Source organism: Condylostylus longicornis, unplaced genomic scaffold (genome assembly GCF_029603195.1).
Source record: "Condylostylus longicornis isolate FDR11 unplaced genomic scaffold, ASM2960319v2 ptg000081l, whole genome shotgun sequence".
Taxonomy (NCBI): Eukaryota; Metazoa; Arthropoda; class Insecta; order Diptera; family Dolichopodidae; genus Condylostylus; species Condylostylus longicornis.
In genome coordinates this window covers 3,893,791-3,908,491 of record NW_026578049.1, presented here as the reverse complement: position 1 = coordinate 3,908,491, position 14,701 = coordinate 3,893,791, and the positions used below count along the sequence as shown (strand labels likewise).

General features: G+C 25.3%; 2 protein-coding genes across 2 annotated transcripts; both read left to right on the top strand.

The window, feature by feature from the left end:
* Positions 1–1,766: 1,766 nt before the first annotated feature.
* LOC129613238 (uncharacterized) lies at positions 1,767–2,859 on the top strand. Its single transcript, XM_055527221.1, has one exon. The coding sequence runs from the start codon at positions 1,983–1,985 to the stop codon at positions 2,463–2,465; it is 483 nt and encodes a 160-aa protein (XP_055383196.1). The 5' UTR covers positions 1,767–1,982; the 3' UTR covers positions 2,466–2,859.
* Positions 2,860–7,149: 4,290 nt separating this feature from the next.
* On the top strand, positions 7,150–7,916 carry LOC129613237 (uncharacterized). Its single transcript, XM_055527220.1, has one exon. It carries the CDS (start codon positions 7,352–7,354, stop codon positions 7,742–7,744), a length of 393 nt encoding a protein of 130 aa, XP_055383195.1. The 5' UTR covers positions 7,150–7,351; the 3' UTR covers positions 7,745–7,916.
* Positions 7,917–14,701: the final 6,785 nt, after the last annotated feature.

The following is a 14,701-nucleotide window of genomic DNA, read 5'->3' as shown; positions in this document are numbered from 1 at the left end:
TTTGTAGGTGCCTGAAATTTTAGCAGCTTTTAGACACTAATGAAGTTTTCCTGTTTCCATTTCAAACATTTGTTAAGTTAAAATTTAAAAGGGGAACCACAATATTACAATAAAATTAATAAAACAATTTATAAAAATCATTTCAAATTTACCGATTCTAGACTTAGTATAAGCTCATAGTAATTTTATTTATTATAGCAGTTTAAGCAGATTTATTTGTATGTGTCATTAACTCATAAAAATGATAAATGTAATGGAATAAACTAATAAAATGATAATCGACTTCATATGCATAAAATTAATAATAAAGAGATTAGACCGAATTAAATCAATAATATTAATATTGACGTTGTTTTTTTCATGGTTCAATTAATATTGATTTTTTTTTATGAATGCAGTTTGTGCTAGAGCTGTAGTATGCTGTATGAAAGAAAGAGATTAAAATTTTAATGAAGTATAGTAGATTGTTTTCTTCCGAAGTATAATATTGAAATAAGTACAGTCTGAATGAAAATATTTGGTATAAATTACTATAATCAATTTTGTAATGCAAAGTCATAACATTCTGTTTTTTTTGTAATTTGAAGTAAGATTATTTAACGATATATTATACATAAATATGAACTTAAGAATCAAGTACATAATCCCTATGGAAATATGTACAACCCATTTATCAAGATGAAAACTTTTATCAAGCCAAAGTCTAAAAAATGTCAGTTTTTGTAAACGCAATGCGTATGGAAACAAAAAAATATTTTAGTTTTAGAAATGCGAAAGAGATCGATATAACATGTAAACGTCACTCTCGCAAAACGGCATTGAAAATTTATTTCTCCGGCCTTAATTTCTTTGAAACTTATTCTTTCAGTTCTTCTTTCAGGACAGACCCAGTGTACATAATATTTTCTTAATAATTATTATGTGACTACTTTCTATTATTTGTTCTCCTTCTAAAAGTATGCAAGAATAGGATCTATGTCAACTCTAAAAAGTATCGCAAATCGAATATCTCAATCTACCTGCTTAAGAACAAGTTATCAAGTGCAAATGTACTTGCAAATAAAATTATATTTGAACCCAATTATCAAATTATTTTAACTACATTGCCTCAAAGTTCAAAATATATATTTGTTTTTTTTTTTTTTTTATTCTTTTAATTAATTAATCCATTTATTTATGTTATTAACTTTAAATTAGTCATTTTTAATTGTTATCTTTAATATTAATCAAAACCAATGATCAGAAAAGCAATATACAAACAGTTAAGAATTAAAATAAAAAAAAAATTTAATTTTTAACGATATAACAATGGTAATAATGACAGCAAAATAATAATAATAAAAAAAAGACAAGAAAAAATAAATAATGAAATAATCACAAAGCGCAATATACATGCTTCTATACATACCGTTGTTTTCTGATTAATCTAAATAGGTATGTAGATGACGTTGTATATGTATAATAAAGAAAAATAATACTAAATTAAATCAATTTAAATTTAGAATAAATAAGTACATTTACATATATACATACATACTGTGGGTACGTATGTACTTCCATGGAAGTAGTACTAGCAATAATGTATGTGAAGTATCCACATATAATTCAAATTATTATATGGACATACACGTACATACTCACCTCGTACAATGTACATAAGTTAATATGTTTATAATCCGCATCTCATTCATTCGATTATTATGAATAATATGAGCTCAATGAAAAATATAAAATCATAATAAAATTCATCATAGCTATTTTAGAATTCAGTTAAATTCAGTCATAGCATCGGTGTGCATTAATTATTATTTAAAAAAAAAAAAAATTTTCTTTTATTTTCTTCAATATCGCAAAAAAATTTTTTTCCAAGAAAATCAAAATCGTACACACATATACATTAAATAATTATTAACAGTTTTAAGTAACTCTAATTAATTTGATTATTTAATTACCAAAAAAAAAAAAAAATAATAAATACAGACATGTTAAAAAAAATACTGTTAATTATAACTATAATTATGACAATTTTAACAGTTGTCAATTGTAGTTGCGATGATTCTCTAGTAGATGGTGTTATTAAAAAAGCAACAGAAAGTTCAGAAGAAAGTGAAATTGGAAAATTTTTCAAAAATGTTGGCTGTTCAATACAAAATGGAGCAAAAAAACTTGGTGAAAATGCAAAAAAAGTTGGTGAATCAATTAAAGAGGGTGCAAAAAATTTTGGTGAAAAAACAAAACAATTTGGTCGGGATATTAAAGAAAAATTTAGTGAATTCAAAGATAAATGGAATAATGATGACGAAGATGGTAATAAAGAACCAATAACATCAGAAACGGTGAAAAAAATAGAAAATGATGCTGAAAGAATTTTTCAAATTGATGAAAGATTTTTATATGTGCCATTAGAATGCCCAGAGGGACAAAAATTAACAAGTAATGGAAAATGTGAAACAGTTAAAAAATAAAATTTGAAAAATAATTTTTTTTTTTTTAATTAAATTCAATAATATTTCTCAAATTTGTTTTTAATATTTTCATTGAGAATTTATGAAATATAAAATATTTTTTTTTATCGATTATAATAAAAATTGTAAGGACTCGACGCGGAAAATAAGTATTAATGTGTAAATATAAAAAAAGTGAAATTTTTAATATTAAAATATTTGTATTTTTGGAATTTCTAAAAATTTTGTTTATTTTTATTTATTTAATGTGGAGGCTATTTGCCCTAGTAAAATTTTATAAATAATTGCGTTAGAATGGGTTAGATGTTTGAAAGATCACCCCTATAATTGAAAGTTTAAATAAAAATTGAATAACAAAATCTGGATACTTGATTGCTCCTTCTTGTATGATTGTTACTCGTATTATTAAAGTAATACAATTATTATTAAAACAAAAGTGCAAATATACACTTAAACAATTTTTGTTCAATTAAATTCAATTTATTGATTCAAAAATTAATTTTTCTATTTTCGCATGACCTGAACTCTTAAATTTTTTAAGTTATCATAGGCTCAAAATAAGCATCACAAAATTTAAATTAATTTTTTTTGTTATTATTAAAAATTTCTTAGGTTAAAGTTTGACAAAATCAATTTCTTTAAAATTTTTTTTTTTTATTATACTCAATCAAATAAAAAATTATTATATTGTACCTCAAATTAGAATAAAATGTTTATTTTATTAAGTTAATCTTTAATTTCTGGTTTTGCTTATTTAGCTATGCGCTCAGTTACTGCATACAGGGTGTTGTTGTAAGATTGAAATATTCATTGAAAATTTTAAGTTTCATGCTGCTTATATTGTAATACAGTTTTTAAATTCAAGTTAAAGTTTTGTTGAAGCCTAAACTTCTAAATGAGTTTAAGAATCGCATTCTTTTACTGTACTATGAAATGAAAATTTAAATATACATAAAAATATGAATGAAATAATTAATTTAGAAGTTCATAATTAAACAACTAATTAAAAATATTATAACAAAATGCTTCTATTTAGTGAGTTTTATGAGTTTTAGAGAATTTAATGGTTGACATAAGAGAAATTTAAATTATTTTGAAAATAAATACAGAATAATTTTTTCAGCACTCATCATACTCAAAATTGAATTTCATACAAATTTATAATTGTAATTCAGGCTGTATTTGAATTATTGTTCGTATAAAGTAATTTGTTTTAATTTAAATAATAGAAAATAGAGAATATTTTCACAAATTGAATAGTTGCTTTTTTTTTTTTAAGTAGAATAAAAATTATTCGCAATATTTTTGTTATATGTATAATAGAAATATTTTTGATTGTCATGATAGTGATAATGTTGAGTCAGTAAATCAAAAAATAATTTTCAAACTAATCTTAAAGAATTTAATTTTTTTATCACCTCAGTAAATGTGAACTTACTTTAAGAGTTAAAATTACTAATGGTTGGTTTATTTGCCATAAGCGAAGAAGTTTTTTTGATAATTAAAGGTTTAGTTTTTATTAATTTTTTAAATGAGCATAGTCGGAATGTAACGAATTCAATGCAATTATTTTGCCCTCTTTATTATAATTGAATTATTTCATTTTTAAGTATAAGCTGCAGCAGAAATAAATTATCAGAAAAAATATTGACTAAAGTATTGAATATTTTTCTAAACTTAATATATATAAATTTACAATTATGCTTGCTTCATAAGAGACATGTGGTCCAAAAAAATAAATATTATTGTGCAATATTTAAATATATACATTCTCACATTTTGTATGTGTAAAAATTTAATTCATGTATGTCTATTAGTAAATTATAAATTGTATATTTATGATTTTCTATAGGCAAAATCGAAATTATTAGTAATTAGTATAGTAGTAATAAGTAGTATTCGTTTATATTATTTCTGTTACGACAGGATAAAAGGAGATATGTAGTTAGCGCTATGTGTACGACAGTTGTGTGAAAATTTATTGCAACCATGCACGTAAGTGTTGTGTAACATTTATCGGATTTTTACTGTATTATATTACGACTTTCAATTTTTTCTTATCAATTTCATTCAACTATGAATTTATTTCAGTTTTACCAATCATTTACAATACACATTGTAACAATAAAATATTGTGAATCATTGATTAAAGTGTCGAAAATTTTTAAGTATAGAAAATAAATATCACTTTGATTGAAATATATTTATTTTGACCTTCAAAATTGTTACACATATTTACAATTATTATTAATATTAATAATAAGCAAACAATGAAAATGAAGTGACGATGAAAATATTTTATAAAAAAAAAATTTTTTTTTTTATTCTAAAATTCCAACTTCACTTATTATTTTGTTTACATTTGAACAAATTTCAGCAAATAATTCAATAGAACATTTTAACGCAATTATTTACAAAAAAAAAAAAAATCTGACCCAAGATTGAATAAAAATCTTTTATTAGAATTGCTATATGTGAACTTGTCATTTTATTATAGGTAAACCAATATGTACATATATAATTTGTTTGTGCGTAAGTATACATTATATGTTTATTTGTTAAGAGTACATTAAACAACACATACATACATGTATTATTATAATTATACCGTCTAGCATGTTTGGTTGTATATTATACCAATGATCTCTTATTTTATTTTTTATTTCGAATTTCAGAAAGCTCTATTATTAATCATTTAAGAAATCTCGTATACACTTACTACATGTTATACATGTTTTATTTGTTATAGAGCACAGATCATAAGTTTATCTCAAATTTTCTTAGATGTTCAAGAGACTTATGATAACGTTTATGATACTCTCTTATTGTAACAAAATTGATTATTTTACTATTAATAATATACTGCTACTGCACCTCCGTATAAAGAAAGAAGTTTGTCTTCTTTATATTTCGAGGGCAGGGCATAGCAAAAGTTTGTAATCCAATCCTTGGAATGACCATATTGAACTCCTGTCTACCACGGTATAACTTTGATTCTAGATACAGGTTACTGTTTTATGATCGTTGCATAAGGGAGGGGGGGGGGGGGAAAAGAGGAGGCGGGATTGCCCAGTTTTTATTTGGGATCAAGCTTATGGTATTCTGATGGATTCAGAACGGTGTCAATTTTATATATACGATGACCGTTGTATTGCTCATAGGGTTTTTCTGATATTTCGCATCAGGCTATATTTGAGTTAATCGGTACTTGTGTCCAGTTAAAGCGAATACGGGCACATCAAAGTTTCTGATGGGCTAATGCGGAAAAGGTCTGAGATTGATTCCCGTTCAGATAAGTAACGAGTTTTTTTACTACGTCCTATTCAGGAAAGTACACTTGCACAATTCAGAAAACATGTATTCATGTGGCTAACAAAATGCCCTAAAGTGGTGGTCAGTTTTTACATATCACGCTTAGGATATATAATTTTGGTACAAATTATTCTAATTAATTTCAATTATATTCAAACTAATGACTATTCTGACTATTTTGTTAATTATACTATACTGATACTGTAATGATATAATTAATTTACGCTTGCTTATTAAAATGTATTCACAATATAGAACTCTGAATTTTAAGAATATAGAATTTTTAACTCAATGTTGTTAAAATAATTTGTTAAATATATTTAGTTAAAATTACTATTCAGTGAAAGTATACAGGAGGACCGAGATGGAATGTTACCGCGGAAATACGAATCTAGATCAACGAAATGTAATATATGAAATTTTCTTTCAGGTTTTTGTTTTATAAAAATTTTTTTCGTGAGATTATTGCAATATATTTAGTTGACATGACTGCCACATTTTTTAACAAAAGTTCAGAATATCAACTTTCTTGGCTCGCCATAGTATTGTCATATTCTCAGTGTACCATAAAGTCTAGAACACTCTATGTGTATTGACTTCTGCACAAATTATTTACTTCAACTTCTAATTTGAATAACAAATAAAGTTATTCACATTATTCTTAAAAAAAAAAAGAACAGACCATTAATGATATACAATTTCTTTTTGTACAATGGGGTTACGGACCATGACGATAACACCACATAACTCAATAAAAAAAAAACAAATTTTGGCATTTCAATTTTCATGTTATTGTTTCGCATTTAATACAAGCTCATTTGCTTGTGCATAGCATTCTAAAATAACAATTGAACTCTGTATGAGAGATGCCTTAATAATATAGGGGAACCTTTATTAGTGAAATTATTTTCTCTAATATTAAAAAATCTTCAGGAAATGAGTTTTGTTGAAATTTAGATTGTGGAAACTTTGCTCTCTTATTGTCTCAGTTGATAGCATATTTATGTCAGTTTTATGACAACAATGGGGAAAATAGCTACGAGAGATTTGGCGTTGCACTCGGCCCCGAAACCGTTTATCCAATCTTGATTCCTAGAATTTTTTTATCCCAAGTCTCAGCTGTCTTTCTTAACATGTTTTTGTCAAATATTTTTCCATTATAGAATCTTATAATTGTTATGAACAACTTCTATTTCAATTTAATATTATTTATTTTTCTTCCTTCATAGTTTAATTCTATCACTTCTGTATATCAATTTTGTACCCCTCCTTCAATTGAAAACTACGTAAGTTTATTCAACAAAAAATTGCGAATATTATTTTTTCCCATTAAATTTCATTTGATATTTTTTTTTTAGTTTAGTTGAAATTTTTCATTTAAAATAAGAAGTTGTGAAAAAGATTTTTTTACCGAATAACGTTGACGATTATTTAAAACGAGATTTTCATCATTTGTAATCACTTAATATTACACAATCAAGTATAATAAACGCGTAATTTTTCAATAATTACAGAAAAGAAAGAGAAAAATTAAACCAGTTTAATTAAAAAAAAAACAAAAAAAAAAACAAAAAATGCATAATTATAAGATTTTATTATTCACGGTCATTTTGACCATAACATTTACAACAATTTCTGGCGGTGCATTATGTAGAGCAGCCGAAAATAAATCAAGTGATGAAAGTAGTGAAGTAAAACAATTCTTTAAAGATGCTGGTTGTACACTTGAAAAAGGTGCTAAAAAAGTAGCTGAAGGTGCTAAAAGTTTGGGTGGAACAGTTAAAGAAGGTGCCAAAAAAATAACTAATAAAATAAAAGATGCATTTTCAAGTGATGAAACTACAACACCATTACCAGAAGATCCAAATGCATATAAATTAGTACCATTGGCACCATTCGATGATACATCAAATAAATGCCCAGAAGGACAAAGACTTGATGCTAAAGGAGTTTGTCATCCAATTTAAGAAAGTTTTTTTGGAATTAAAATGAAATTGAAAAACAACAACAACACTGTGAATAATTAAATAAATGCTTTTATTTTTATATATATATATATTTTTTTTGTTGTAAATTAAGTATAATTTTTTAATGAATTTTTTTTTTTATTATTAAATAGACACAATGTTTGTGGTAGTACGTTTTCCGTTTTTTTTTTTCAATTATTAAAATAAACAACAACACACACACAAAAAAAATCGGTCTCAATTCTATAGAACTGATTACGCTTGTTGTTTTTTTTTTTTTAAATTATTCTTTTGGTTTGTTTTTGAAATATTAAGGTTATTTTATAACAAAAGATGATAATAATTTGCCCTGTATGTCAGTCTTTTCGTATGCGATGACGATTTTAATTAAAATAAAAAAAAAACATACAGTTGAACCTGGGTAAGAAGAATTTTAAGTGAAATGCCTCCACTTTCGAGAAAGCCACTTAGAGAAGTTTATAATATGTCTATTAGAAATATCAGTGGCGGGTGTATTGTATAAGATTTTATGCCATGAAATAAAAGGTTGACATAAAATAAGTAGCGCACTCACTATTGTAAATGTAAAAACCCGTGGAAAAAACGAAAATAATTAAAAAAAATGTTCGTTTTTAGAAAAAAAACAAAAATTGCACTTAAAAGATTTATTTTCTCAATTATAAATAAAAATTCAATTAAATATAGAATGAAATTGTGTTCCATTTATAGAGGGAGTTCGCGTAAATAATTTGACTAGCATGGGTTTCCTCTGATTCAAATATATGTTATCCATATTTAACACGTGTTATTCATTCATATTAATGTTTCAAAGGTTTTACAGCTTTAATCTATCTCAAAAATAAATTCTTTATAATAATAAAATCATTCGAGTGTTAATTGATTTTAGATTTGTTCATATTCAGCGAACATTTTTCATTAGCGAGGTTTTTAGGCAATTTTTCTTACCGTAAATTTTTTGTGCTATCTACGATAAAATACTTTAACGTAAAGAGACTATAATGTAGAGGCAAGTAACTCTCGTGTTATATATTTTATTTTACACTGTTGTTGTACGAGTATTAAGTATTAAAGTCAAACTTAGACTGGACAGCAGAGCTCGTTGACAATTAAATTACATACAATCAGTAAGATTTAAATGAAAATTTGACACGTCCTTCTTTTAACTGTAAAAAGTATTAAATATATTCTCTGAAGTAATCACGTACGCGTGCATAATAAAAATTTATTTCCTTATTTCTTCCGTAAAGTTTAATATATTTTAAAAATATTATATTAGTTCCATACATTTTTGTGTATATAAAGAGAAATAATCAACCGATTTCATTGAAATTTAATATATGAATTCCTCATATTAAAGCAATGAACATATAACTTTTTTGGAAAGATCAGGGCTCGAGAACTAATTTGCGGGCCGATTTTACATTTTTCACCATATCCACAGAACAAATTGATGGAATTTCTTGAAATTTGATATTTGAGTTCTGGTTGTTACCGAAACTAACTGGCGAGCATTTCAGGGAATTCGGGTAGCACAAAGTGAATCTCTACTAAGAGCTAAATTTACATTTTTCTAAGTATGTTAACTATAAGCTTACTAATGTCCTAAAAATTGGAAAGAAGTATTTAACAGACATTTTTATAATATTCTGTAACACTTTCATTTAACTAGACAATATACAATGCGGTCGGTTATGTGCTGACCACATCAGATTTTTTTTAATTATTTTAATTGAAAAATAACTAGTAAACTCTTAATTTATGATTCATTTCAACCAAATCATATGGACGTTATTCGCATAATTACTAATATAATTATTAAAAACTTTAATGCATCACGTATGTACGCGATTCAAGACTCTGTTAAGTATCTTTTAAACATGGTCAGTTAAATCAGTTTATAATAGTTTTTAATGAGTAAAGCTTAATTAAAAATTTCGTTGCAGTATAATAATTTTAATTATTATGTGAAAAAAATATGTTGCAATTGCAGTGTAGCTCGCCAATTTCGTGAACAACTTATTTGATATTGTCCTGAAAATTAATGCTCACTATATTAGGCCAAAGATGGATTCAAAAATAATTTTTAAAATGTTTTCTATATTTCATAATGAATAATCTTCTTCAAATTCCTATTATTCCTAATCAGAATTTAATACATTCATATTGTGACTCTAACGATGTAAGTTATAATATTTCTATCTTATCCTATATACATAAAACCAAATGTCGAGTGAATTTTCAACCTTTCAGAGCTGCATCCAATGCGGTTAGGGGGCCACTCACAAGAATTAAACAGCCAACAGGTGAATACTTTGCAACGTATATAATTATAAACAGTATGCACAATGCCACCTCCCAGGTAATCAAAAAGTTACTCAAAAATAAATCGAAAAAGCCATATAATCTCAAAATGAGAGTGTTTTTCCGAAAACCAAAATATTTTTCTTGAAACTACTTAAAAAATCTACTTATGAAATTTGCTCAAAAAAATCCACTCAAAAATTTCACTCAAAAAATTCCACTCAAAAATCGATCTTCAATATAATTTAAAACTTATACTGAAAAGTTGAAACTTATGAGGATATCAAAAAAAAATCACTAAAAATCACTTGAAAACAATTTAAGGAAACCACTTAAACAATTCACTTAAAAGAGTGATTTAATAACTTAAAAATGAGTTTTTTTTTCGTCAAACCATCTCAGCGTACATCTCCATCTAAACATCCAACCTCTGATTATCTTCGTTTAGCTGCCATCACGCTATATTCATTCAATAAGCGTGAAGCACAAACAAAATATGGGGCTTTTGTAGTACAATGATTAATCGCTTCGACACTGTGTATTCGTTTTTAATTTATTTTAATATATTTAATTATGTCGTGATACATATTCTGACAATTATTTAAACTTTTTGTTTTTGATAATTTTTTAATTATTTTCTGCCTTTTGTTGTATCAATTCTATCATTTAAAAAATCTATTTATAATTCTATTATTCAATAAATAAAAAGTTGTAAATTGTTTAATATTTATACTTAATTACTATAATTATATAATTATATAATGTAATAATATTATATAATTATTGGTCTATAATACTCACAATATTCCAACATAATTTTTTTATTTAGTGATTATAATAGAGCTCAATTTAGAAGTGCAATGGGCAAGAAAAGTGGTGTGTCGAAATCAACTTTTGTACTAAAATATGTTAGATAGCCAACTATATTTTATCAAATACTTATAATTAATCGTAATGATAGTAAAGACATGTTAAATTTTTTATGATAAAATAGCTAAACAAAGAAATTTTATGTTAATTACGAAACTTCGCTTAATGTTATTGAACCTTTACGAAAAATATCAATTTTGGAAAAAATTGCATACATTTCGGGGTATGGCATTTAGAAGAAAATTGAGTAAACATTCAATCAGTAATTTAAATAATATTCCAATAAAGTCAATCCAATTTAGGTTGAAATTCATAAACTTATGAACTTTTTAATTTTTTTGAGATAAGAATATAATTTTCAAAACTGAAATGACATAATTTTTTAATTTTCGGACTACATATTCAATATTTGTCTCAGTGGGAAAAAAAAAAGTCGTTCTATTCACATAAAATATGTTGTTAAAATATTCAAACACACTGTACCTACAATGTGGAATATACTTTAAATTTTTTTATGTAATAAGGAAGCATATTCACCTGTAATTGTACGCTCAATGACGGCCTGGCGACTACGGGAAAGTTCTAGCAAAACGGCATATTTGTGCTAATTGGCGTACAGTGAATCTGCTGTACCGACCACGTTAATCAGCAAAATAACCAAAGATGGACAACAAACATACTATACCGTCGAATTCAAACACACTGGTGCGCTCGAAACTTAAATTAACTAACCTAATAAAATTATTTTGTGTTAACTGGCAAACAAACTTATTTTATTTCTGTTTTTTAATTTTTCAAATAATTTACAATATTGAATGCTATAAAACTGGGATTATTTGATTCTTTGTTTGAATTTAATATCTAATTTAAGCGTTGTGAAAATAATTTGAACTACATAGGTATAAAATACAGTGTGGAAAATATTTCGCCTAAAAGTATGCAATTTTTATGAATTTTTTATTCTTTTTTTTTCAAAAAAAAATTTAATTACATAGAGTAAATTTTAATGGTAATTATTCTGAGTAACTCGAAACTATAAATGTAATAATATATCTGTGATGTTATTACACAGGGATTTCTGTTATGTTATAATGCATTCAATTGTAAGATTATACAATTATAAGATATAATATTATATTATAAGTAACCTATCAAAATTATTTACGGTTATTCAAAGTTAAAAGAAGGCAAAAATAAATTTGGATTTAGTAGAGACATCTTTCGGTGATAAGTAGAGTAATAATAGCAACATAAGAATTTAACAAAATGTTTTTTCTACAAAGGCATACATTGATATGAGAATGGGATGAACGGTTACGTGAGTAAAAATTCGTTGTAATAGAATAGCATGTATGTAATTTTGGAACGCTTATCTTTATAATAAATCGCGAATGCTGTTGACTGTTGATTTCGAACCATAGTTCAATTTAAGAGAAAATACTACAGCTCCTAATGTTTATAATATTTTATTATGTTCTGTATTCGTGTGTGTATAACATTCATAAAATTCTTGAAAAAATTCTCTTAAAAAGTATAGTTGCGTAGAACAAATTCTAGAAGTTTTATCTTCAGTTCTTGACAGAAGTAATAAGCGAGCAAATTTCTTAGTCACATATGTTGCAATTATACCAAATTACTAAATTACTAAAGAAGTATTTGTTATGGGAAAGAAACGTATAGGAACGTAACTTTGTTATTCGATTTGCAACATCGTTTGGTCGCTGGTTTGTAATTTCATATCATGCATAAACTTTTTTGTGTCTCATATTATTTGATCAATTTCAAAGATAAGATAAAGCTCAGGTAGGCACGTATTAGTTTATGTTTTTTATTTGAACTTATTTTCAAATATTTGATTCGGTCTAATAAATTTAATATGTTCGTCTTTAAAACAGCCGCATTTCTTATAATTTTATATTTCTTAGTTTGCCAAATATGCAACGTGCCGCTATTACATTCTCAAAAAATTAATGGGTGGAATTTAAAAAATTGATATGTTAAAACATTATCTTGGTAAATAATTAATTATAATATTTTCGATGCTGTTTGCTGACATTTATTCACAAGGTGTCCCTTGTTGCTGGTTTTATTTGATATTTTTTTTTATTGTACGTGTACCCTTATTAGGTTGCACAACATTAAAATTTTCAATTTGTATATGTGCTGTTTATCTCAACAAAACATATACGAGTATCGCATAAATTCATTGTTACTTTAGATATTTTTGCTCATGAGTTGAATTGCGTTAAATGAAAAGCAAATGCTATACTGATTTTCAAATATTACTTGTTCAAATTCCACTCAAACAGTTTGCAACCTTTAATTTTCTTATTCATGAAAATATTTCTTATACCAAATTTCAAAAACTATATGCACGAGAACATAAACAGAACGAAATTTTAAGCGTTGTATTAACAAATTCACAAAATGATAAAATTAACCGCTTGTTTATGTGCTTGTTCAAAAATTACGATCTTTTCGTATACAAGATAATTTATTTTGATATATGAGTGCCTATGTAGTTTTTGTACAATCTACAAATATATTAACAATTAAAATATGTAATAAATTTTTTCTCGACGCTGTAAATAATTTCAAAATAATAATTGGTGTATTTTGGTAAGATATTGACGACAATTGTACGAAAATCCATTTAAATTTGACGTCAACTTGATACATTTAGGAATACAATTTTTATTACTGAATAAAGACGGTGGGTAATTTGCGTCAAAATTAACGGTATAATACTTTTTTATATTAATGTTGAAGGGATGCAGTCTTATATAAAAATATAATCCATGTGAAACATTTGCCATCACAGTTATTACTATTACTGTTTTAATTTTCATGACACTCAATAATTAATTGTCGATATCAATAACCTATTTATCTATTCTTTTAAATCCTCGGATAAAACTGAGAGCAATATTATAACTAAAAGTCCGCGCTTCGATATGCAATCTACGATATAATTTTCTCATTTATTGCGGTAGTTTTTTTTTAACTAAAAATAAAGAAAAAGACATTAGTCGGGAAATTTACGCATTCCAGTTACAATATTGTTTTTATATGTGAGTATACATGTGTTTTATTGTATATGTATTTTATACATTGTATTTGTGTAAATTTTTTTTTTTTGATAAATATTTTTATGATAAATTTCTACACCTTTTATTTTTTAAAATTTTTGAGAAAACTTACAATTTCAGTTTAGGCCTGTTATCACACTAAGAAAGTCTCTCAAATATAATAAAATAAATACAATTAAATGTAAAATAAACGACATTTTAATTTATTTTCAATTAAAACATACAAGAATAAAATTAAAATTTTATTGAATATGAAAATTATTTTTATTATTTCGATATTAATTTCATTAATAGTATTAAATTTAACATTGGATAATAAGGAAAATGTTAATATTAATAGTGTAATATTTTTTAATTCAAATGAAACAGTTGATCAAGTAACATTACATGGTCATTTACTAGCAACAAATCCAAATTGTCAAAATGTTGATCATCGTGGAAAATGCCGAAAGGTATGAATACAATTTTGACATTAAAGACCTTACGGAATTCAAAAACATTACTATTAATTTTTTTTTTTGTTTTTCATTTATCTTTTTAGAAAGTTGTATTTGGACGATATCGTAAATAGTTATGGACTCAATTTCGGATTATTTTTATACAATACACCCAAATTATTTATAATATAATTTAAGGATTAATGAACAAGTTATTTTTTTAAATTTATATTTAAGCT

Coding starts and splice junctions, on each gene's coding strand:
- LOC129613238 (XM_055527221.1), top strand. CDS start 1,983: ATGTTAAAAAAAATACTGTTAATTATAACTATAATTATGACAATTTTA.
- LOC129613237 (XM_055527220.1), top strand. CDS start 7,352: ATGCATAATTATAAGATTTTATTATTCACGGTCATTTTGACCATAACA.